This window comes from Xenopus laevis, chromosome 3L (assembly GCF_017654675.1).
Source record: "Xenopus laevis strain J_2021 chromosome 3L, Xenopus_laevis_v10.1, whole genome shotgun sequence".
Lineage (NCBI taxonomy): Eukaryota > Metazoa > Chordata > Amphibia > Anura > Pipidae > Xenopus > Xenopus laevis.
Genome location: NC_054375.1, coordinates 139,057,516 through 139,084,842, shown reverse-complemented (window position 1 = coordinate 139,084,842; position 27,327 = coordinate 139,057,516). Strand labels below are relative to the sequence as shown.

Genomic DNA, 27,327 nt, shown 5'->3' with positions numbered 1-27,327 from the left:
ATACAATATGGCTTTTTTCTGGTCTGTATCTCAGTTTATAGGAGGGATCACCGGTGTATATCCCATTTATACAATAGGGCTTATCTCTGGTCTGTATCTCAGTTTATAGGAGGGATCACCGGTGTATATCCCATTTATACAATAGGACTTATCTCTGGTCTGTATCTCAGTTTAGAGGAGGGATCCCCAATGTCTGTCGCATTTATACCAGGACTAACTAGATAAAAGGCTAAACTACTACTGTATGTTGTCTATCCTCAGCTGCTCATTCTCCAGCAGATGGATCATTCTTGAGGTCTGTTCCAGAGCCAATGCTACAGTGACAATACCAAAAGGTTGACTTTTATGGCTGCTTGTGCCCTACTCACAGGACCTATGCTGAGGAACCACTATGACTCTAATGAACCAACAGAGTAATTTCTTATGACCTTTACGATCATTTATGACACCCCAGACCCCTCTATAAGACTTGAGAGGACAGATACTTGCATAAAATCAGGGGTACTGCCAAACAGAGCCTCATTTAGGCTGCCAGCCCACATAGGGGGTACCAATAGCAAATCACAGCACTTATTTGGCACCCCCAGGGATGTTTTTATACATATATATACATATATATATTTATTAATTTCTCCTGTTAATGTTGGCATCATGCTCCACTATGACCACATAGGCAATAACTCAACCAATCAAAACCATCCATTGTGTCCTGCACAGCAGACCCCTTGTCTTCTACATATCAAGTAAATGTATATGGTCTCAAGCCATCAGTCGGGAATTGTATATTTCCAGTATCACAGATTAATGCCTTAATATTTATTTTTGTCTATATCTTTAGTTTTGTCCAGAGAACAAATACATCTCAATGACATCTAAAAGCAAGAAATTCCCTGTAGTTCCCCTTCTCATAGCTGTAACATTACAAAACTGAGCTTGTCAGTCATTATTACTCATTGATTGCTGGTAGTCAGTCCCACTTACTGCTTGCAGAGCACATTCACATGCATATGTTTTCACTGTGCCAGCCTCATGTTAACCGTTAAGGGATACTGTCATGGGAAAATGTTTTTTCAAAACAAATCATTTCATTGTGCTGCTCACACTTCTGCATGGAAATTCGTCTTTCAAAAGAGCAAATGGATTTTTTTATATTTGATTTTGAAATCTGTCATGAGCTAGTCATCTTGTCAGTTTCCCAGGTGCCCCTAGTCATGTGTCTTGTGCTCTGATAAAAGTTAGTCACTCTTTACTGCTGTGCTGCAAGTTGGAGTGATATCACCCTCTTCCCTTTCCCCCACCCCAGCAGTCCATCACAACAATGGGAAGGTAACCAGATAACAGCTGCCTGGTAGATTTAAGAACAGCACTCAATAGTAAAATCCAGGTCCCACTGCAACTCCTTCAATTACATTGAGTAGGAGAAACAACAGCCTGCCATAAAGCAGTTCCATCGACTCTTTCTGAAAGCACGTGACCAGGCAAAATGATCTGAGATGGCGCCTACACACCAATAGTATAAATTAAAAAAATACACTTGCTGGTTCAGGAATTACATTTTTTATTGTAGAGTGAATTATTTGCAGTGTAAACAGTGTAATTTATAAATAAAAACCTGACCATAAAAATCATGATAGAATCCCTTTAAAGGGTAACTATTGCAAAAATTAAAATGTTATATTAGCTTCATCATAATGAAATAAGCTTAGAGCTCACTCAAATAACTGATTCCAGTACAAACAAAATCTAACAAAATAACTGCCTTCTGCACGAATCCTGCATGTAGAGAGACATGATGTCTGGTGATTTTAATAGAGTGAACTCTAATACATCTTCTAGGCAAAAGGAGCCCCCCTATAAGATATATTGGATCTAACTGTCAATGAATATCTGACACCCAACTGCTGCATGAAGGGAGAATGAAGAGAAAAAGTGCAGAATATTTAATTGAATGTATTTAGAAAGTTTCTTATTTCAGTATGATGAAGCTTGTATTCCATTTTCATTTTCGCAATAGTTACCCTTTAAGTGCCAGTTACATGAAATGAGTGTGTAATGACTAATGTTATGCAGTAGCACAGAACATTCTATGGAAGAAGCCAAACATTTGCACATGCAGCACAGTCTGACCCAACACAAAGAGCAGATATAACATGTTACTATGGCAGCCAGCAGTTTTATATAGTCACCTACAAGTTGATAAATGAAAACAAATAACTGATTAGTTGTTGTCTGCAACTGTATTTATGCAAGGTGGCACCTAGGTTAGAAAATAGTCATTTGTAAACAAATTATTGGCCTGGGCAGAACTTAAGTGTTTCCATCACTGCTCTGTTGTGCCGTCACTAACCCAAATGCTTTTGGTCACCTATTAACCCTTCCCTGGCTCAATCTGGGCACTATTTAATAACTAAAGTAAATATTTTCCACTCCCAAAATGACATTATAGTATAAGGAGTACTTGTTTCTACTGTGGCGCTTTATAAACATATATGGCCATTGATTTATCATATTTTATAGTAAGTAATAAGTACAGTATGTTAGAGAGATGCTCCCTGTTGTACATCACAAAGAGTACAGCAGCTCTGTCCTATGTAACACAAATATACAGTATGTTTATGGCCCTTTAATGAATACCATATTGTTTTTTCTGGAAGACATACTGTATACAAATAGTACTTTGTAATTAAGGGGAATTTTACAGGACTTGGATTTAGAGAAAGGGGAGGGTCATGTATTGAATAATCCCATGTAGTGGATGAATAGGAAACTCTAAGCGATGGTGATGCTTTTCCTTTCCTCATATAATTTCTCAGAATGTTTGGAGAGCTGCCAGCAATGTGAGATTACACGCCAGCTCTGCTAAATGTGACAGGCTCTGGGAATTCACCTGGAAATCCTATGTCCCTGCCCCACAGCTTCATGGACTGATTCAGAGCAATTGCCTCGGGCTTCCAGATCTACGGGGGGGTCACTTTGGGTCTAAAATGTAAATAAATGTACATATACTATAAGCTGCTGATCTGTAACTAGTACTTCTGTCCGGAGGCTTGTAGATCAACAACATTTGTGAGGCTGGACTGCAGAGTTGATCATTACTGGTATAAATAGCAAAGATCACTGAATTCCTTTACTGTTTCTTAATTGCAGAAGTAGAAATCATGCAGAACATTGCCAAAGTGGAACTGTTAGTTCATGAGTATTAGAAGAGGCATAAGAAAAGGAAGTAAAGGGGAAATGGAGATCCTGTGATAAAGAGCAACAGCTGCAGTCATCCTACCCAAGGTAGTTCTTTCGATATATATGGTCAAATGAGAGAAAATGTCCATAAACTTTAAAGGGGTTGTTCACTTTTGAGTTAACTTTTAGTATGATGTAGAGAGTGGTATTCTGAGACAATTTGCAATTGGTTTTATTTTTCATTATTTGTGGTTTTTGAGTTATTTAGCTTTTTATTCAGCAGCTCTCCAGTTTGCAATTTCAGCAATCTGGTTGCTAGGGTCCAAATTATCCTAGCAACCAGAGATTGATTTCAATAAGAGACTGGAATATGAATAGGAGAGTAATAAAAAGTAGCAACAACAACAAATGTGTAGCCTTACAGAACATTTGTTGTCTAGATGGGCCAATGTATTATTTTAATAATCTGTAGGCCCCTGCCACCAATGTTTTTTAAAATAATATTCTCTGGGGCCATAAGTTTTTTTTACTTATAAGCGGGGCACTGGCACCAATGGTTTTTTTAACTCATAGGGGGCCCTGGTCCCCAATTATTTTTTTTAACTTGTAGGGGGCCCTGACCGCCTTTTTAAAAAAAAAAAACTTTTATGGGTGGCCCTGGCACCACAGTTTTTTTTAAACTTATAAGGGGGCCCTGTCCATCAATATCTTTTTATAACTTGTGTTTGTGAGGGGAGGGGTTACCTTTTTTAGCGCTGATGTCTGTGTGGTCTTTTAACTGTCCTGTGGCGTGGGCGGGATCTGGTATGGGGCTTGTGGGTGGGGCCCAGCTGAATATTTTGTTGTAATGGGCCCCATGATTTCTAATGTCTTCCCTGGCTCCATGTCCTCTCCCAAATAGCGTTCCACCATGCTGGAGTGGAATCCTTTACAATGCATTGACTGTGTAAGTTGCTGGAGACTCTATCCCGTGGCAACAAATCAAATATGGAATCCATTTCACACAAAGTAATACCAAAAATGTTTTGGCTACCCTGAAGTTGGAGACCTAAGGTTTATGTCAATTAGACTATAACAAACAAGGGAAAGTTGTGCTCACCACCGGGTGCAATGAGGCTCTGAGCACACAATTCATACAGACAAATAAAAGAGATCCTCTGCACTCATCACATTATCAATATATTAAGGACATTGAGACATTTTGTGCCTTAAGCTACTAAAAATGCCTTCCCCTTTAAACAAAATAGGGATTGTTTGTCCATATATTACAATATATTTAAACTGGCCAAGTCATCCCTGGTCTGGCCAGTCCTACACACAACTTTCAGGTGAGCACAACTTTCCATTGTTTATTATAGTTTATACAGGAGCAGTGGCCAGCCCCATGTTGTGGCCCCCACCCCTTCCAGCTATAGTCAGGTGATAATAGTCATTGGCCAATTAAAAGTGAACTAAACCCTAGTGGCTAAATATTTTATATAATAACCTTATTGCACCAGCCTAAAGTTTCAGCCTTTGTCAATGTGTAGCAATGGGGGCAGCCATTCAAAGGAGAAAAGGCTTAGGTTACACAGCAGATAAGCTCTGTAGAACATAATGGTGTTATCTGTTATCCACTATTTAACCTGTGCCATATAGTCTTTTTTCTATTTCTACCATTGCTACACAGCAGCTTGTTTATATAAACTATAGTAGTGTTTCTGAAGCAAACACATCAGTTCTACCAGTGCAGAGCAACACTATTATATTTTAATTACTTTACAACACTTCCATTTTTTTGGTATTACTGTTCCTATAAGGGTTTGTCCTCAAAGGCAGGTTTATCTAGCCCACCGAAGATTCTGCATTCCTCTGTTTTCTCCAAGTCTGCTTGGGGGACACAGGGACAGTGGGGGTATAGCTAGTACCACTAGGAGGCAGGACACAACCAAGGAAAAAACTGACTCCGCCTCCACTGGCTATACCCCCAGCAGAGCTTAGCTCAGTTTGCGTTGTGTCCTCAAGAGGATAGGACATTTATTTTATTTTATATTGTTTTTTGGAGTGTGATCAGCTAAAACTGACACCAGGGGATAGCCAGGTCCCCTACACTGAGTAGGGGTACCCTATTGGCATCTCCCAGTGGGGGAACTGTTTCTGGGGTCTTCTAGTGTTCTTCTGCACAGACTATCCAGCTCACTAAACACCCTTTCCCTTATAGGGGTGCAAGAGCTGGCCAGAAAACAGAAAGGAATGATCCACGGGTTGAGTATTGTCCAGTTTCCTCCCCCAGAGATCCCCAGTCATTCCTCACACAGGCACCTGGGTTCTCACTACCCTCAGGAAACTGCCACTTGAGTGCTCTTACTGCACATAGAAGCAGAGGCACACCAGAGCAGTCCGCACACGCACACAAGCAGACCTCGCAAGCAGAGCTGAACTCTTTGCGGCTCCATATGGCAAGGGCTGCTCCCCTCAGGCAGTGACTCAATGCAGGCGCATGTCTTTGGTCCCTCTCCAGCCACGCACAAACTTTGCGGTTCAGTTGGAGGGGACCGGGGCGGCGCGCCATTTTAAAACTGTTCTTCTAGCGCGGGCTGGTGCTCTCGCGTGATCTCGCCGCATATGATCACGGCCGCCATTTTGAAAGTGCCCGAGACAGACCGAATTACAGCAAGGCTGCGCTTACATACAGCACAGCGCTGAGGCAGCATTCCTGAGGGGCAAGAGAACACAGCACAGGGAGTTATCGCTTGTACTACTATTAGCAGTGCTCTCCCTAGGAACCACTGCCCCTCTTTTCACTTGGCAGCTCCTATTAGACAGGAGCATTGCCTGCAAGCAGCGCCAAAACTGTTAACCTTTTCAGTTTGAGGGACTGTTTATAGCAATTCTTAAGGGGTCTCTATTTCCTTCTGTCACCATGTCTGAGGGGCAAAGAGATAACCTTTTTTCCAGGGTAGCACCTCCAGCTCAAATTAGATTCCTGGCTTGTGCCACTTGCCGCAAACGTTTGCCCTCTGGGCACAAAGAACCATTGTGTGCTAAATGTAAGCCACCTGGGAAAAGTTCTGACCCTCCAGAACCTACTTCCCCCCAGATGAGTCAAGCTATACAAGGGGAATCTACTATTGTCAGAGACTCATCCCCACCCAGAGCTTCACCAACTAGAAAGCCCTCCACCCCTGAGTGGGCGTCACAACTGGCCACTGGGATTCCAATACTGGCTCAGTCCTTAAACAAGCTTCTTTTAAGACTTGACAATCCCAAGGGAAGACCATCCAAACGCAGGGCTCCTTCCCCATCCGACGAGGACTGTGACTCTCCACCCAGATTTTCCTCCCCGCATCTACTAGATTCGGGGGATGATTGTGACCGCTCGGAAGGAGAGCTCTCTTCCAATTCAGATCCAGAAGAGGAAGATTCACCCAGACTATCCTCTGAATCTGTGGACTCTCTAATCTCCTCAGTACTAGAGACTCTCCACCTTCAAGAACCAGAAACCTCATCAGACTCTTCCAAAATAATTTTCAAGCGCCACAGCAAAACTTCACCAGTTTTCCCCTCTCACTCACAGCTGGATCAAATCATCCAACAGGAGTGGGATAAACCAGAGAGACGTTTTCAAGCCAATCGTCGATTCCAAAAGCTCTATCCTTTTCCTCCTGAGCTTACAGAAAAATGGTCAGCACCACCCTCAGTGGATGCACCAGTATCTTGACTTTCAAGAAACACGGCTCTCCCAGTTCCTGATGCCTCCTCATTCAAAGATTCAATGGACAAGAAGTTAGAGAGTCTTCTAAGATCTGTTTTTTCAGCTTTAGGCACTTCACTGCGTCCTGTTTTAGCGTCTGCCTGGGTGAGCAGGGCTATCCAGTCCTGGACGGCTTCGCTTCTTGAGGCAATTGACTCCGGGGCTCCTCGACACGAACTCTCCCAATTGACTTCCCAGATTAAAGAAGCAAACGACTATTTATGCGAGGCATCTCTAGATGCCGTTCAGGTAATCAGCAGATTTTCTGCATTAGCAGTGGCGGCTCGTAGATCCCTTTGGATGAAATTATGGTCTGCAAATATAGCTTCCAAGAAATCCTTGACCTCTATTCCCTTCAAGGGAAAACTCCTATTTGGCCCCAATCTGGACAAAATTATCAGTCAAGCTACAGGGGGCAAGAGTACATCAACCAAAGGCACGCTCATCCTTTCGCAGGGGCAAGTTTTTTCGTAGCTCCCAAGCCAAGAGTACGAGATCATCCCCTCCAAGACAATAATTTGGTCGAGGGCGCTTCAGTAGTAGACCAAAGCAAACCTGGAAGCACACCACAAAGCCTGGAGACAAGACTACCTCGGCATGACGGTGTCCCTATTCATTTGGACACGACACCAATAGGGGGAAGGTTAGGTCAATTTTCGGGGGCATGGCTCTCACTTGTTCAGGACGCTTGGATCCACGAAGTAGTATCCCAAGGTTACCACCTAGAGTTCTCCTCTCCTCCCCCTCATCGCTTCTTCATGTCCAGAGTTCCACAAGAACCAAGCAAACAAAAAGCCTTCCTAAGCATCATTTCCAATCTTCTCCTCTCAGAAGTAATTACTCCCGTACCTTCCGGAGAACTCTTCAAAGGATACTACTCAAACCTATTTGTAGTACCCAAGAAGGATGGGACCTTCCGTCCCATCTTGGATTTAAAGGAGTTGAACAAATTCATCAGTCCAAGATGATTCAAGATGGAGTCTCTAAGATCTGTCATAGCAGCCATGTCTCCTGGACAGTTCCTAATTTCCCTCAACATAAAAGATGCTTACCTACATGTACCCATTTTCCCTCCTCATCGGAGATACTTGTGCTTTGCCTTTCAAAATCACCATTACCAATTCACGAGCTTCCCTTTCGGCCTAACATCGGCTCCCCGGGTCTTCACCAAGATCATGTCAGCAGCCACAGCAGTAATCCGCAGTGCGGGAGTCTCCATCACTCCGTATCTGGACGATCTGCTGATCAAGGCCCCTTCTCTTCTGGAAGCTCACCATTCACTCAAGGTGACCATAGACAAACTCCAGGAATTGGGCTGGGTCTTGAACCTGAAAAAACCATCACTGATGCCCAGCCAATCCATGAATTTTCTGGGTATGCACTTCAACACTCAGCACAGAGAGTTTCTCTGCCTCAAGAGAAGATCCTTCATCTTCAGGAATTGGTCAAGTCTCTCCAACAAAAACCTCTACACACAGCCAGGTTTTGCATGAAAGTGTTGGGGGTAATGGTTTCCACCATAGAGGCGGTACCACTTGCCCAATTTCATCTGCGGGCTCTCCAATGGAATATTCTAGCAGCCTGGAAAAGGAAATCCCTGCTTCAGGAGATCCGAATATCTCGCAAAACGAGGACATCCCTCCTCTGGTGGCAGTCCTTAGACCCAGGAGAGTGGTCATTACAGGACGAAGTGTTTCTCCAGATAACGCGGAAGTGGGGGATTCCGAAGGTGGATCTCATGGCAACTCGACACAATCGAAAAGTTCCCACCTTTCTAGCCGATACAGGGACCCACTAGCCTTAGACGCCGACGCCCTCACAGCAAGATGGCAATTTCGTCTAGCATACGCTTTTCCACCCATTCCACTTCTTCCCAGAATAGGGAACAGACTACTCTCATACTCATAGCACCAAGGTGGCCTCGACGTTCCTGGTTCACAGACCTTCTCAATATGTCAGTAGCAAAGCCATGGCCTCTACCTCAGGTCCCAGATCTCCTAACAAAAGGTCCAATACGACATCCAAATACAAAAAATCTCAGGTGTGGCTCTTGAGACCCAAATTCTGATGCCAAAGGGTTTTTCTAAAGCCGTGGCACACACTATGTGCGCCGCTCGTAAACCAGTCTCAGCCAAAGCTTACCACAGAGTCTGGTCTACCTACCACCAGTGGTGCATCCTTCACAAAGCTGACTTCAAAGTCTTTTCAATTCCAAACATCCTGGATTTTTTTGCAAGAGGGACTGTCTATAGGTCTGTCACTAGGTTCACTCAAATCCCAAGTGTCAGCATTATCAGTTCTTTTTCAGAGACGTCTGGCTCTTCTAGCCGATATAAAAACATTTATGCAGGGGGTAGCCCACGTGGCCCCTCCTGTACAACCACCAGCTCCACTCTGGGATCTCACTTTGGTGTTACACGCCCTACAAAGTCCCCCCTTTGAACCACTAGGCTCAGTATCTCTTCAGTGGCTCACCTGGAAGACAGTTTTTCTCCTGGCAATCGCTTCAGCGAGGCGTGTCTCAGAACTCAATGCCTTATCCTGCAAATCGCCTTACCTTGTCTTCCATCATGACAGGGCGGTTCTCCGCACAGTCCCATCATTTCTACCTAAGGACGTGTCGGACTTCCATCTAAATCAGGAGATAACCATTCCAACATTCTGTCCTTCACCTTCAAATCCTAAGGAGGCGGCACTGCACACCTTGGATCCTGTCCGAGCTCTAAAATTCTATCTACACAGAGCTCAAGATATCCGGAAGACAGACTCTTTACTGATTATACCGTCCGGACCTAAACAAGGCACTCCGGCCGCCAAGGCGACCATTTCCCGTTGGATTAAACAGACAATTCAGCGATCCTACATTGCTAAGGGGCGGACCCCTCCAGTTAGACTTACAGCTCACTCTACCAGGGGGATAAGTACGTCCTGGGCGTTCAGAAACCAGGCTTCGGCAGAACAGCTGTGTAAGGCAGCTACATGGACCTCTGTCCATTCCTTTTCAAAATTCTACCACTTTGACACCTTTGCGGCAGCTGACAGTCGCTTTGGCCAAAAGGTGCTCCAAGCCGCAGTGGCTACTTAAGCCTCATCTCCCACCCGAGGGTATAGGGGACAGCTTTGGTACGTCCCCACTGTCCCTGCGTCCCCCAAGCAGACTTGGAGAAAAGGAGATTTTGTGTACTCACCGTTAAATCTCTTTCTCTTCAGTCGCTTGGGGGACACAGGGCTTCCCTCCCTGGATTGAGGCTCATTCTCTTTTTCCGTCAGACATGTTTACGGGTTGGTGTTTTTTCATGGTTAATTCAAGTTATTCTATGCATGTTTGCTAAGCTCCGCCTGCTGGGGGTATAGCCAGTGGAGGCGGAGTCAGTTTTTTCCTTGGTTGTGTCCTGCCTCCTAGTGGTACTAGCTATAGCCCACTGTCCCTGTGTCCCCCAAGCGACTGAAGAGAAAGAGATTTAACGGTGAGTACACAAAATCTCCTTTTCTTACACAAAGGTGGACTTCATCTTAGAAAGACTTGTGGATGGGGTGAGCACCAGTATTTGTTGTCAAGTGTGAGCAAGAAAGAACTAGATCACTTTAACAAACCTGCCTGTCTATCTGTCCCAGGGAATAACGGACCAGGGTTGTCAGGTCTAATTTCCAAAACCAGCCAAAATCAGTTACAAAACCAGCCCAAACTAGCCAAGAGTCACTTCAAAAGTAGCCCAAAAATAGCACAATATGTGCAATGGGAAAATCTAAATAAAAAATACATATATGTAAAAATACACCTTTTTCAAATTCTCACTGATTTGCAAATTTTCCCATGAAGTAAAATAGGACAGATTCGCCCGTCACTAGGGCCGTAGCTACAGAGGGGGACCCAGGAGGTATAGGGAACCCATGAGGCCCTAATTCATATACAATTTCAATAAATGTTGGTAAAACAGGCCAACCTATAGACATTTTGTTGGCCAGCAGATTTTTGCCCTAAAATTGGCTGAAATTGAGAAAAGTCACCAGAAAATGTGAGAATGAGGGACGGGATACTGGGGTACAGAGCCCAAAATCTGCTAACTCCAGACTTCTACACAAGTCCGTCCCTTTGCATGCTGGGTATTATAGTCTTACATTAAACTTGGCTGTCAGCAAATTGTTAAACAAAAACTACATTAACCAACATGCATTGGGAGATGCAGGCCTGGCACATTAGTGGCGGGCAACAAAAAACTTTTGCTGTTTTTCAAAGTACAAACTAGAAAAAGGCCCAAATCTGTACTTTGGCTAGTTTGTACTTTTAAAACCCGCCTGGGCTTTAAATTAGTAGCCCAATTTGGCTGGAAACCCGCCAACCTGACAACCCTGTCCTGTGTAGCACTTCCTTCCTGTCAGCTCACAGAGGTGGGGACTCCTCCCCCCTTGCACAGAAACAACACAGAGGAGAGACAAATATACACATCTCCCCTGCATTTATATAGTCCTGTAGCCTTTTTATACTAAGATTTGTTTGTTACACTAAGGGGGTTATTTACTAAACTCCGAATGCAAAAATCACGAACAATTCATGTTATAAAATCACAAATTTTTTAGAATTTATTAAACACAAAAAGTCTGAATCTGAAAATCCGACATCTCAGACCTGCCGAGGGTTGCATAAAAAATCAATGGAAGAAGTCCCAATGATTTTTTGATGTGCGCTGGGTTTCGTGCAATACCAGCAAGTTCACTGAATTTTCGAGTGGAAATTCCTAAAAAAAATGCAAAATTCGTAGAAATCGGATGAAAAAAACCTAAAAAAAATTCCTGAACTTCCTGACAGTTGGATTCCAATAAAGCAAATGACATTCTGCATGGTTGATCATCTTTATGGCTCTAATTGTTATTTTGCAAAAGTTTCTTTTTTTAATTGTGAGAAACCAATATCCAATAGATATCTGTAGGATAAGACATAACATTTCCCAGGAAATAATAAATAATTGAGAGTCTGCAAAACTGATGCATTTCCATATCATTAAATCACACAAATTGTTCCTCACACCAGTTACTGATATAGTAACTGATTTTCAGTTTCCCCTAATTTTACATTGTTGTTTTGTGGTCCCACCACATTTTCCTGGATTTTACACCACTTTTTCTGGTCCCCTGAAAAATGTAAAATGGGGGTTCTGCTGTAATTCTCTTAGAACACGTTATGGTGCTCTGCTTATTCTCAGAATATATGACTACACTGACAGAATGTAACACCTCGTACTTACACACTTATATTTCACAGGTACAAAGCAGAACTAGCAAACAAATTATGCTGGACGGTGGGTGCTGGATCAGGTAGGGCAGATTTTTAATTATTACATTCCAAATACATATACACACACACACACACACACACGTGTATGCGACCCATTGTCTGGAGAACTGTTATCCAGAAAGCACATCTCCCATAGACTCCTTTTTATCCAAATAATCCAAATTTTTTTAAAAAAAATGATTTCCTCTTTCTCTGTATTAATAGAACAGTACCTTGTATTTGATCCTAACTAAGATATAATTAATCCTTATCAGAGGCAAAACCAGCCTATTGGGTTTATTTAATGTTTACATGATTTTCTAGTAGACTTAAGGTATAAGGATCCAAATTACAGAAATGTATCTGTTTTACTACATTGGTGTGTATTATTTGTTTCTTAGTGGGGTCCACCGTAGGTAGGTGTATCCCTGGATCCCACTAGGTGGTGGCACGGCTATTGAGCAAAATTCCATAGGGTTACACTAGCAAATTTATAGTTAGAGAGAAGGGGTGGATTTTCCTCTTTGGCGTCTGGTGTTTGACCCAGCTGGATATTTCCAGGGAGCCTGGGTGCAACAAGGCCCAGTAAAGCCATTCTGTCCTAGAGGGACCAGTACCTCTAGAGAGTAAAGTCCAGGGGCAGGGACCCTGTGAATGAGGCCAGCTACAAATCTGAGATCCTGAGGGTGTATCTATCCAGGTGTTAAGCTATGTGCAAAACCAGTGGACCATTTGTCTTGGACAAATAATCTGTTACATTTTTGTTGCAAGAACCTCCTGTTGCTCTACATCTCAGGCTCCAGCCTGGTGTGTTAGAGTCCAATGTACACATGCTCTATTCCCATAGCTGGCAGACATTAACCCTTTGGATCTAAAATAGCCCAAAAAAACAGTTACATTTTGGTGCCCAAAGGCATGGGTTAAAGATTTTTCTGAAGGCTGAGCTGCTGTGTGTACTGTTTCTTTAAATCCTCATGGCATGCTGCTGGACCGAATAGGAGAAGACAGTCCTGCATTTTTTGCTCTAAATTATTTGGCTGTGGGTTCGATCTGCGAGGTTCGTTCTGGAGTACCCTCGTTGGCCAGCGCCTGTGTCAATCAGCCCAGTTGTGCGAGACTTCCGCGTCTCCATTCTTTGGGTGCGAGAAGCACTTTGAAGCACTTGGGGGAAGACGGGTCCAGATGTTCACCACTGCCGCCGTTTTGTAGAGAGGTTGCCGGAGACGGATGTGTCTGCACTGTCCCTGATCCGGGGGTGCTTACTACCTCTAGCAGCTGCTAGGAAGCAATTTATTGTGCTTACACACACTACTGGACCGCAGTTGTGGCTGGATACACCTGTGTGGACTGTCGTGCATCTCGCATATTCTATCCTGCAGTTGCAGGTGAGAGCTGATTCCTGTTCATCACCCTCCACATGTATTTCCATAATGGCGTATGGTTTAGATGGATGGGAGGATTTGGATGTCCCGGCAAGGAATCCTAAGTTATGGGACCCCTTCCTGAGATCCTTTCAGCTTTTCTATGGGCTCCAGAGTTTGAGATGCCTAGAGTACAGCTTTATCTGTTGAAGGACTTTGAAAATAGTGGGTTCTAATGAAAAAAAATCTACTCCACGGAGTAGCATCTGTTCCTTGTGCCTACTACCTTCCAAGTGGCTGTCATGCTGTGGGACACTTGTAAAGGGGGCTGGGGTGATTTGTGGGCTGCTGCCGCCTTAGGCAGCAACCCGATGCCGCCCCCCTCTCCCGTTCCGTGCTTAAAAGTTTAGCGTCGGAGCGGGCCAAAAGGGGCGGCATCACTAGTGCAACGAGCGCATACTGCACTTTCTGCACTAGCAGAGCTAAATTTCCGGTTTAAAAAACGGAAATTTGGCTCTTAAACTTACAGGAGGCGGCTTTTTGCCGCCCTATGTAACTGGCCAGTCACTGCAAGGTGCTCAGGCGGCAGCAGCCCACGGATCACCCCTGCTCATGGCAGGAACGGCCCTGGAAGGGGGTGATGTGATATCTGGGATAAAGTATAAACATTTTGCACCACTTGCCAAAAACGTTGCCTCAGTTTCCCTTCTTACTTTTTTTTACTTTACTACACAATTTGAAATCATTTGAGAAAAGCAATGCAACAGTCTTGGTTTCAATCTTAATTATTCCAAAGATTAATTTCACTCCATGTTTACACCAAAAATAAAGAAATTGACAAATTTTCAGTTACGTAGGCTATTGCTTGTCTTATTACTTTTCTAAGAACAATGTTCTCAAATTAAATAATCTTCATTACTAAACAGACATGGAAATACTTAATATTAAACTGTATTGCTTAATTGTGTAGCAAATGTATGGTTTGTCATTTGAAACAGATTTAAGGCAACACTGTCCCAGGGACAACTGTTGTTGAGAATAATATGCTGAATCAAGAAACTGATCCTCAGTAATAGGAATCCCAATGCTATACTTTAGAACTGTTGTATACAGGACTGTGTGATCACAATGAATATTGTAGTATAGAACGATGGAAATATTAGGAGCTAAGTGCTTGTTATAATTGTCTTTGGGAAGTGTAGGGTTTTAAGCATATTACAGCAATTATTACATAAAAATGTTGGTGTTTGCACATTTACAGTGAAATCACTAGTGAGTGCTATAATTACACGTGGGCTGCTTTTAGAATCCTTCTTTTCTCTGGAGGCTGAGTGCAAGTAAATTTGTGACATAAAAGCGACATACTGAACCATATAAACATTGATGATCAGGGCCCCAGACAAGATGGTGGCAACCTGTGTTTGTAGACCTGTTCTTCTCTGATGGCTGCTCAGCCTTTACTGAAGCTGACACTACTTTTATTATCCTTTTCCATAAGGTTATACTACTGCAATAACATTTTCAAGGTGCTATTATAATGACACTTAGAAAACATTTAGCTACTTTTAGCTTATTTTTTATTGTTTTTTGCTCATGTGATCAACTGGCTACCAACTGAAGATCTACTGGAGATTGAGATCTCCATGTCCTGAAGGGGATCATGGGGAAGCAACATAAAGAGATAACTGAAAAAACTGCAAATCTCAATATGAGAGTGATTTGTGACCCCCTAGAATACCTCTCTAAAATGGCTAATCTGAACCTAGTTTCCTTCTTCTCCAATCGCTTCGCTGTCTACCCATGCTTATGGATTTGCCTTGTTAATTGTAGGAGGGATAAAAATACTCTCATTTTACCAAATTAAGTTGATATTTTTCAGGGGTGTCCGAAATATGGGCAGATGTAAAATTAAAAACAATATTTATCATTTCTTTTTATTTTTAACCATTGTTAGATTTCATTCATAAAATATATATTTCCTACATACACGCTATGGGGCTGATTTATGAAGGGTCGAGCTATATCATACTTAGTGCTCTGCCTCAGTCCAAATGTGACTTCAAAGCACTGTAAAACTGGGACAACAATTTTTGTTCCAGATTATGCAATTTTTTAAGGAGTTTGTTCAGATTCCAATATACAAATGAGGGTTTGGAATCAGTTCAGAGTCATTCTAATTATCATGCCAAGAGCTTCAGTATTTGCCCAAATCCAAAAGTTATGAATTCATATATTTTTTATTGTTAAATCTTTGTGTTAAAAATGAATATATATGAGTGTGTCTATGTAGCTCACCTTCTTATTGCTGCAAACACTGCAAATAAATAGTGATAGGCTAATTTGTCCTGTTTCAATTTGCCGAAAAATGTGCAAATTTCTTGCGAAAAATCCACGAATCATGAATTTTGACACTGGCGACAATTCCGATGCACAATAAAGTTAATGGCATTGGTTTAATTGCTGGGAATTTATTTACCTGCTTTGAATCATTGAAATTTGCTGTGAATTTGCGTCTGCCAAATAAATTCACCCATAATAAGTAATAAACTAACTCAACATGCACTTCATTTTCTGCAATAATCAATGGCAAGTTGAAAGACAGTAAGCCATACAGTAAAATCTTTTTGGGTCCCAAAACTTCATACAGATGTATATTTTTGCAAATATATCGAAATGCACTTGTGGCCCATAGCTGTTACAGGGTCATCTGCAGCATAAATAATAAAACAAATCCCTTTTATTAAAATTGCAATTAGTTAAAAGGTCAACTAAACAAGCGCCCTACCATCATGAAGCTTATGGATCCCATCTGTTAATAATAAAAGTATGTTTGAATTTCCCAAAAATAATATGCATAATTCAATTATCTTAGTAGAACAAGATTTTTTTAACCATGTGCCAAAAAAGCAGGTAAATACCTGAGCAAACTCTGTCCCAATGTTGACAATGGAGACAATGGACCCAATGACTAGTGATGGGCGAATAAATTCGCCTGGCATGAATTTGTGGTGAATTTCCGGGTTGCGCCGTCTGCATCAATTTCCGATTTTCACAATTTTTTTAATGAAAATGTCCGATTTTTCATGATTTTTTTGGTGAAAATCTTCAAATTTCACGATTTTTTTTAGTGAAACCCTTCAAATTTCACGATTTTTGAGTGAAAACTTCCAAATATCACGATTTTTTTGTGAAAACGACCGAATTTCACGATTTTTTCCATGAAATCTCCGATTTCGCCAATTTTTTTGCCAGGAGAAGTTCGCCCATCACTACCAATGACTGCTGAGGTGGCAGAAGTATAGGGGACTTTTAAATAACTTCAACTGAAAGGGACTGCAGTGGTGCCCAAAAGCTTAATATTAAGTATTTAAGTTATATTATGATGCTGATCCATTACAAAACGATCCCCCTATTTCTCTAAAATTTATGAATGCCATGAACATTATTAAAAGATCTGAATATAAAAAGTATGAATGGAGAAAAGTGCAGAAAAAATATGAATACTTCTAAAGCCTCTAACAATTTTTAGTTTTTCAGAAGATTAATAGCAAAAAATATCAGAAAACCTCTAAAGTCTGAATGGCTCAAAAAACGAAAGTCCAATAGGATCAGCACAGCTCCCATTCACTTCTATAGGACCTTGACTGCTTTTACTTGGAGAAGTTTGTATCAGAGTTTTTCGTGGTTTTTACACTTCATAAATCTCAGTAGAGTATAAGAGAAATTTTAAAAACTCAAATATTTAGAAAAAAAATATGATTAGTAAATAAAAGAAATCTGAATGTTAGTAAATAGGTCTCTTGGTGTTTTCGGCACACTTACTGATAGACCTGTATAATGGATGACCTGAAAAGATTCCACTTGATACGAGTGGACTGAATATTCAGGAGAAGAGAAGACATAATTACCTTATTGTGGAGAGGAGGATATTATATTATTACAGGAATAGAAGGGCAGAGGAGTTCATCTTTATGTACAGCCAGAATTAAAGCCATGCACTAAAATAAATGAAAAAGAATGGAATTGGGGAGGGTGTGGAATCCTTCTTGGTAGAGAATTCACCTGGACTAAAGTTACAGAAAATGATTATTGGTGTATGCTGCAAACTGCCCACTATATGTGAGGAGAATGAAGTCCATCTGATATTAAAAATGGAACAAGCTTCATCATTGGGTTAAGTTGTTATCATGGTTGACCAGTATCCAGACAAGAGTATTCGCTGATAATTTGATCTTTGTAATGCCCAACTTACTGGAGTCATTACCCTCCTTGCTACAGAAACACAAGGGAATCATTTATATGGCAATTTTCTCCTGTTGGCCTCAAAGCACTTTTCACAGCAAACAATGCAGCCATTATAGGTGCACAAAGTAAGCCGGGACACCAGGAGATTGAGTTACTGGTCTAAGGAGTTGTAACAGGGAATCAAACCAGTGTCTCTAATATGAGATCCCACCTCAAGGCTGATCATTTAACCTCTAGGCCAATGACTATTTCTCCTAGAAAGCTCCCTTCAACTATACAATCAATATGAACAAATCAGAAGTGCTTCCAGCGTTTCTTCCCCCCTCACTTGAAGTTAATTGGGAGATAACTCAGATATCTGGAAGTCTACATTCCAACTGACCCTTTAGATATTTACACGTATAACTGCAAAACAATGCTGGCTTCCATTGGAATTGTTAATGTCCCTGCACCTCTTGCACACAAACTGGACTATAAATGATTTGAACTCAATGGGCAAATTTGCACCTGGGCTGTAACTAGGGTTGGCACCTGGCTGGTATTTCAGTAGCCTAACTAAAAAGGGGCTTGAATTTCAAATTTAACAACAATGTACTTGTTAATACATTTCTATACATTTTACCCTTGCCTGCCTACCTAATCCCTGATCCACCCCAAATATATATTCTCATTTTACCGCATGTCTGCTGTGATGTTTGCCCCATTACATCATCGATCTGCTGAATTCTATGTCATTACCCACCTCCAGCATCCCAGTGCCTCCTGACTGGTAAAAGGTGGAATCCCTAGCAGTAACCCATGGCAACCATTAAAGTTTTGTTTTCATGTTCTACCTGTAGTTGGCTAGAAAAATCTAATCACTAATTTGTTGATATATTTAATTCCCATGTGCTCCATTGAGCATGAGTAATTTACAGTATGTGTATATTAGAACAAAGATAATGCTATCTATAGATTTCATTGGGTTTAAAAATGTTACAAAGCGACGATTCCGTGAAATACAGTACAGGCGGTGTTATATGTATTTCTTAGTAATCTCTTAAATCAGGATCTTATTTCATGGAAAAGCTAGTAACATACAATGGAGAATCTTTGACACCTCATCAAAGACTATATTTCTGGACCTTAAGGTTCTATTGGGTTTATTCACAAAAGTGCATAATCTGTTTCATTCAAAACAACTGCAAAAAATAACAACAAAATAGACTTAAGACTTTGTGAGGTCATCACAATGGTTGCATTGGTTACCACCATTAGGTCATCACAATGGTTGCCATGGGTTACCATTGTGAGGTCATCATAATGGTTGCCATGGGTTACCATTGTGAGGTCATCACAATGGTTGCCATGGGTTACCATTGTGAGGTCATCACAATGGTTGCCATGGGTTACCATTGTGAGGTCATCACAATGTAATGACCTCACAATGGTTGCCATTGTGATGTCATCATATGACATTGTGATGTCATAATGGACCCTAAGCTTTCTGTACATGTAGCACAGGAAACAGGATCCAAGTTGTCATTTGATTTTCCAGCCAGCTGAGGTAAGCATCAGAGGCAGAGGGTGTGGTATATTAAAACTACTAAAACTTATATTAAGGATAGAAATATATAAATAAATAAGAGAGAGAGGTGTATATATAGTGAATAAAGTACCCCTTGTATAGTGAATAAAGTACCCCTTGTAAAATATAAGGATATTATAAGTTAGCGAGGCATTCAGGCCATGGAACTCTGAAGTGAGTTCTAATATCTTCATATTTTGCAACAGGGGATACTTTATTTATTACGAGTCATGACAGAAATAACATCACTAAGCTCTGATTACAACAATGACATCACTAAGCTCTGATTAAAACAATGAAATCAATTCAATGACCATATAAGGTCAAAGGCTGAGTGCTTCCATAGTGATGTCATAATGGACCCTAAGCTTTCTGTACATGTAGTACAGGAAACAGGATCCAAGTTGTCATTTGATTTTCCAGCCAACTGAGGCAGAGAGTGAGGTATATTAAAATTACTAACACTGATATTAAGGATAGAAATATATAAATAAATACATAAGAGAAACAGAGTTGTATATATAGTGAGTATATATAGTGAATAAAGTACCCCTTGTAAAATATAAGGATATTATAAGTTAGCGAGGAGTTCAGGCCATGGAACTCTGAAGTGAGTTCTAATATCTTCATATTTTGCAACAGGGGATACTTTATTTATCATAATATATACAGTAATAATACAGTTTGTGTGAGTCATGACAGAAATAACATCACTAAACGCTGATTACAACAATGACATCACTAAGCTCTGATTGCAACAATAACATCAATTCAATGACCATATAAGGTCGAAGGCCAAGTGCTTTTATACAGTTCATGGAACTCAGTGGTAACTTCTAATATCCTCATATTTTCCAACAAGAGGTAATTTATTTATTATAATACACAAGTTTTAGTGAGTTGTGTGACAAAAATGACATCACTACTCACCGTTTATAACTGATATTTATAAGGATATAATTTACAGGATATTTATGGCTCTTGTATATTATTATATATATATAGTATAACATATATATATTTTTTTTCTTCCTTTATAGAAAATCAAATAACAAAATCAAATAACAAAATCAAATAACATCTACATTCTACAATGAACACTTTAACGAAAAGACTTTGGAAATGTATTTCTTATTGCTTTCCATTTCGTAAAAAGGTAAGATTTCAAATAATATATATAATATAGATATAATGTATTTAATATAATTAAATGCAATATGTTGTCAAGTTATAAGAATCAGCTCACCAATAAAAAGTCTCAAAAGTTGTAAAATCTGCAGTAACAATTTATCAGAATTTCACAAATATTTGCCTGGGCCGTATCCAATAGAGTTTTTGCTTCATTGTTGTACTTGTAGCTGGCAGAACAGATATAGTCACTGACTGGCTGCTATTTTTTGTGGCCACAGGTGCAGATTTCCCTAGTGTTAGTAAATAAGTCATATTGTTTATTCACGAATAATTAAAAATAAAAGTCCATATAAAATTTGGATTCAGGTATTTGTCAGTTGGCACCCACTCCATATTGGGCCACATATTGTGGAGAATGTAGGTACATGAACATACTTTAATATGCTACAGTTGATATGTATGTTCAGTGTATACCAATGTGTAGCATTTCAGGTCTGTTAAGAAGAATCAGTGATACCTCTCCTTTGACTTGTGCTGCCAGATGTATACAGTACATGTTGGGTATATGGAAATCATGGGCTGTAAAGGGTCCTACAAATAGGTTTTTCTGGACTGGGGAGGTCTAGTCCTGCCTCTGACTGTTATTAATTCAATTTTTCTACACCTGGCTAGTGATGGGCGAATTTGCGCCGTTTCGCTTCGCCGAAAAATTTGCGAAATTCGCGAAACGGTGAAAAATTCGCGAAACGACGCCGGCGTCTCGTTTTTGACGCCGGCGTCCGTTTTTTAGAAAAAAAAATTGCTGACGCCGCGAATTTGCGCCTGCCGAATAAATTCGCCCATCACTACACCTGGCCCATATTAATAGGGATAATTTGGCAAAGAGCTATGTTTAAATACCCAGTATTAGCATATTCTTTACTGTCAAATGAAGCGTTTAACTATAAACTGATAATATATATTTTCTTTCTTTATCAGAAACCTAATGACAATGCTGTTGAAGAAATTGAGGTAGGCAGGAGATATTTGTAGATTAAAACAGAACATTCTTTTATTCTTCAGACTGCCTTTCCTTTCATAGTACAGATTTACTTTAGCAACTTTCCTACATACTGACCTAATATATAATGGACGTTTAAGGTGCATGTGGAGTTTTTAACGTATCTTCAGTGCAGACCGAATCCCTTTTTTCCTCCTTTTTACCTCTTCTTGTTTAAAAATAAAAAAGTGTGTGTATATATATATTAAACTTCTACACTGCTGCTTTATGAAAAGGCACATGTAGTATTGCTGCCAAAAATACCTTATTTACATATATATATACATATATATATATACATATATATATATATATATATATATATATATATATATAGGTACAGGATCTGTTATCTGGCAAACCGTTATCCGGAAAGTTCCAAATTATAGAGAGGCCATCTCCCTAAACTACATTTTATCCAAATAATTCCAAATTTTTAAAAAATGTTTCCTTTTCTTCTGCAATAATAAATTAGTTCCATGTACTTGATCCCAGCTAAGAAGAAATACCAGCCTATTGGGTTCATTTAATGTTTACACAATTTTCTAGTAGACTAAAGGTATGAAGATCCAAATTACAGTAAGATCTGTTATCCAGAAAACTCAAGGTCCCGAGCATTGTGGATAACCAGTCCCATACCTGTATATACACAGTTATACAAGAGTGGACATTGGCTGCTCATGAATCTTTGGGTTTTCCTATAAAATTAGACACATTTCCACATTGCACCAGTGGGTTATGGGCCTAACGTGTGGAACTGTAGCATTTACTTTACACTTTTACCTTACTTTTGTGAATCTCTTATTCTTGCAATATTTTATCTTAACAGATCAAACAGGAATCACTAGAAAAACAACCTATTGAAGCTAATAGTGAAAGAGAAACGAGTTATGAAGTAAATAGTGAAAGAGAAACAACTATTGAAGCTAATAGTGAAAGAGAAACGAGTTATGAAGTTAATAGCGAAAGAGAAACAACTATTGAAGCTAATAGTGAAAGAGAAACGAGTTATGAAGTTAATAGCGAAAGAGAAACAACTGTTGAAGCTAATAGTGAAATAGAAACGAGTAATGAAGTTAATAGCGAAAGAGAAACAACTGTTGAAGCTAAGAGGAAAAGAGAAACTACTACTAAAGCTCATAGGAAAAGAAAGGCGGCTAACAAATCTAAGAGTACAAGAAAAACTGCTAAGAAGCCTAATGGTAATTAGTTAAATGCTTAAATGCTATCTTCTGATTGGCTGAACACTTTCTACCTGTTACTAGAAATGAACTAGTTGGTACTTGTTACTACTCCATGTCCCATCTTTAACCTTATAGTCCAACACTTCTTTCATATTAGTGGCAGAACATGATTTAGATGAATAAATGTGTTCATCTTCTAATCTTCACCTTTATCAACTGTGAAAATTTGTTGTTATTTGTTAACACTTTCCTAAATAGATTTGCCCCTGTATATGTCCTAGTACATGATGTTCTACAAGATTATTTCAAAGAACTGTCTTGTGTTATCATGTGGCTTCATAAAATAGGTTTTATTCTGAATTTCTCCAGTCCTGGGAATTTTGTAGTAAATTGCCATCTTCATTTTGTACTCTTTGTGGTTTGTTAAAATATTATATCATTATTCATCACTCATGATAATATAATATATGTATGTTATATCTCTTTTGCACATGCAGTTTCACCTGAACGGGATAAATTGTACTGTGACGAATGTGTATCCAGACAGAAGAGATGCTTCGAAGACCAGGTTAAAACATCAATTGCGGTAAGTAATTTACCAGCACCAGGAATTCTTTTAGCCTATGTTGTGAATATAAGTATATTAGGAGAAAAAAACCTAAAAATGACATTGCACAGAGAGTCCATCTCCTACAATGTAAATGATCTTAGTTTGGTGCCTGACTTCCCCAAGGCTATAATGACTTTACATAGAAAAGTTAAAGAACACTAGGAGTGAATAACAGATAAGCCACATTCTGCTCTTCATGTGTCCTGTTGTGAGAGCCATGATTGGCTGGAAGGAGGCACCTGGGTCTAAGATAGACACAATCCACTAAAGTAACATAGTAATTCTGAATATACCTGTAATGGCCATTTTTACAAATGACAATATTAAAAAATATTTTACATTGGTACCAGTGTATTGCTGTGAGTAGATATGCTGATAGCCAACTCATAAGGAAATAGGTAGATGTGAAGAGCATTGTTACATTTATCCCTGATATCTGCCCAATATGCAACAAGTACACAGTTAGTATTGGTTGTATAACAAACTATTATGTTCTTCCACTACAGCTATTTCCAAACCCCAAGACTTATGAATTTGTTTCTTTTATATACCTTAAGGTCCCTTAATATCACACAGAAGAAACATGATCCCATGCAAGCAATTTATTCTGTATAAGCCACCTTTAAGAAATTACTGTATTTGGAATCTCTAATGCGTTTCTCTTTAAATATCCCACAGAAAAAGAAAGTTTTCTGGACTGACTTTAAAAGATCCAATGACTTCGAGAGAGGCCTATTAAGTAGAGGATGGGTGAAGAAAATTGCCCCCACCTTCAGTAAGTCTGCTTAAAAAAAACATCTCTTCAAGGATTTTAGAGATATTGAATTGTTAACGATAAAAATGAACCTAGTGCTCCCCACATGCTAGCATATAAATGTCTGCCCTGGGGTTTCATGAGCACAAAGTTGATGAAGTAGAAGTAGAGGATAAAACCTCATGGAATAGGCGACAATTGCATGAAAGTTGCATCCAACTTTATCTTCCAGTGACTTTCTGATCTGAAAATATTCCACGTAAACATATCCGTAGGCCAGAATTTATAAGGAATACTTTTTCTGTAGGCACCTGACACCAAAAACATGGTTTTGTTATACAGTTGAGTACTCTAGTCTTAAGCCTTAATATTATAGAGATAATATTATATTCCCTAATGTGCCTGGGAAATATGGGCAGAATCTGCTACTAGTGGAACCTTTCTGAGCAATCTAATAAACTGCGATAATGATACTAATGCAATGTTTTTACTTGATAGATGCTGGTCCCAAGAAAACTGTATTTCGTGACCCAACATATGGACATAAGGTAAATTCATATTTATGTTTGTACAATACAAAGATCTATGTAAGAAATGTGTGGGTAATCTTAATCTAACCACTCATGGATATGGCCAATTTAATTGAGCATTAAGATAAATATTGTTAATGTTTAATATTATATGCTTTCTTTTATCACACCATTGTCATTGTTCAACCCAGAACAGTGTACAATGACTTGCCCTTTCCTATAGCTAAACATATTTCTTTCTATGAACATAAATATAAATCCACTACATTTACTATTCAGTTAAAGTGCATGATGTGACTGGTGGAGAGGAGCCAAGCAAGTTAGCAAGCTACAGTACTTAGTGCAACTTAATTACAGAGTATGGTAGCAGCATAACTAGCAGTTACTAGGCCAGTTGTTATTTCTTCTGTGGTAAAAGAAGTAATATAATGCTCCAGAAGTTTACTAATCATTTGAGTGTACTTGCCTTCCATGAATAAACTTTGTATTTATTTTTCTTTTTTAGATTATAAGTCGTTATGACATACAACCCAACCTCATCCTGACACGCCAAAGAGTTGAACTCCATCTTCTGAAAGAGGATCAGATAACCAATCACTTTTGCAGAGTGCACGCCACAAGCAAGGTGAGCCAACTGCAGTGACTTACAATGACCCATAGCAACCAATTAGATCTTTCATTTCTATCTCGCAGTAGACTGATCAAAATGAATTGCTTATTAAATACTATTTGTGAATATATTCACATTCTCAGTGAAATTTGCCGTTTTATTATAATAGCACAACAAAAAATAAAAAGCAACTTGTTTTAGATGATTTGATCCATGTCTGAACTGGAGGCCCCAGTATTTAACCAGTGTAAAGACCCAAATAGCTCCACATTGGCCCATTAATAAATACTGGTGCATTGCATTTTGATATTTGCATGTTTACAGTCTGCCTGTGCAGGACTGCTTCTTTCATCTGAATCATATGGCTTCCAGTTAACATGATTGGAACCCATTATTTCCAAGTCAAAGATGGTTTCCAGTAAATGGAAGTGGAAATTATTTTACATAGGGTTTCCAAGAGAAAACAAGGCTATGATATGATGCCTCTTGTCACTGGTCATACTCACAATGTAACTTCTTCGGACACAGGTGACCTGGTGGGAATATAGAAGCCAGAAATGTGGCCAATCAGTGCTCTCTAGATGTTGTTGCATTCTAATTCTAGAATTTTTTGTATATTTATTTGCTATAATCTTTTTTGACTTTTTATATTTATAAAATGCATAACTAAATATGTTCTTTGTATTCTAGAGTGGTCTGTGCAAAGTATTAAGGCAATGGTGTTTGTCGTGTGATGCGAATCCACACACTTTCTTCCCTCGTTGCTACATGTTTAGTAAGATAAATGAAAAACAAGCATTCATGGAGTAACTTAGTGATCTACAACCAGTGGCTTATGAGCACCAGTTGCTCACAATCTTTGGATGTTTCTCTCGTTGTCCTAGGGAGAAAGGCACTTATTTTTTAAAATTCCAGGCTTGGAGGCAAATTTAATTGCAAATAAACTAGGTGTACTGCATGTAGAGGATCCTGTATGTTGTCAGCACGTAGGGGCTACTAAAATCAATCACTTATTTGGCACCTCCGGGACTTTTATACATTTTTGCATTGCTCAAAACTCTTGTTTTTAATGTGAAAGTGGTTCATGGGGTAAAAAATGGATGGGGCCCCTTGTTAACACTAAGTTTATGTTCATATAATTGCATTTTTTTCATGAATAGTTATTTTGGCTTAGCTTTTCACAAATGTATTATAATAACATTGAAAAGGCAACAGAAGCACACATTCCAATATAGAACAGCACTGACACAGGCATGACTAGTCCCCTCCCCTCTCCTTGAGTGTCTCTCACTTATCACCTTAGTCATTAGAATGCTTTAAGAGGGATCTGAAATCCCTGGTCTATACATAAGCTGTCATCATGAAATATGTTCTACCCTAAATAAAAATGTGCTTCTAATGTTAACAGCTAATTAGAATTCCATAAGTATATTATAGTGCATATAACGACACTTTCTGCTGTATGCTGCTTATAAATTGTGGCCTATATACATTAATAATGTAAAGGAAAATAATCTACGTAAATCACCCTGCTTTAGAATATAATCAAAGTCCAATCTTCTTAGAAACTAAATATTTGCCCTGTTTGTTCCTCCAACAGTTATTGTTAGTGTCATTTTTTGCGTTAAATAGAGTAATTCTAACAAAAAGATGTAACTTTTTTAGATGACTTTCCAATGACTGTGGTATCTCTAAAATGGGTTTTGAGAACAATGGGAAGCTTTGCAAGATGAAGTTATTCCCAGCCGGAAAGAAAAGAAGAAAAAACGGCTATTTTGCATGCTCAAGGTAAGGGCAAATACTGTATCATGGCATTATGTCTTGGGTATAGTATCTTAAATCTGGGCTTTATATCCTTCAAAAACCAAAGTATTATTTAACTTAGTGATCTACAACCAGTGGCTTATGAGCAACCAGTTGCTCACCAACTCTTTGGAGGTTTCTCTCGTTGGCCTAGAAACAGGCACTTATTTTTAAATTCCAGGCTTGGAGGCAAATTTAAATTGCATATAAACTAGGTGTACTGCCATGTAGAGGATCCTGTATGTTGTCAGGCCACGTAGGGCTACTAAATCACATCACTTATTTGGCACCTCCAGGGACTTTTATCATTT

At 39.5% G+C, this 27,327-nt stretch overlaps 2 protein-coding genes across 2 annotated transcripts in view; both read left to right on the top strand.

Moving 5' to 3' along the window:
* LOC121401598 (charged multivesicular body protein 7-like) overlaps nucleotides 1–27,327 on the top strand; it is a 57,016-nt gene that overhangs the window by 2,252 nt on the left and 27,437 nt on the right. The gene's annotated exons all lie outside the window — the stretch shown is intronic.
* Nucleotides 320–26,023, top strand: LOC121401597 (protein monoglycylase TTLL8-like). The gene is made up of 10 exons (XM_041587061.1): nucleotides 320–413; nucleotides 12,171–12,223; nucleotides 20,396–20,511; nucleotides 21,465–21,497; nucleotides 22,355–22,727; nucleotides 23,207–23,295; nucleotides 23,998–24,094; nucleotides 24,572–24,621; nucleotides 25,109–25,228; nucleotides 25,904–26,023. Exons 3-10 carry the CDS (start codon nucleotides 20,449–20,451, stop codon nucleotides 26,021–26,023), a joined length of 945 nt encoding a protein of 314 aa, XP_041442995.1. The 5' UTR covers nucleotides 320–413; nucleotides 12,171–12,223; nucleotides 20,396–20,448.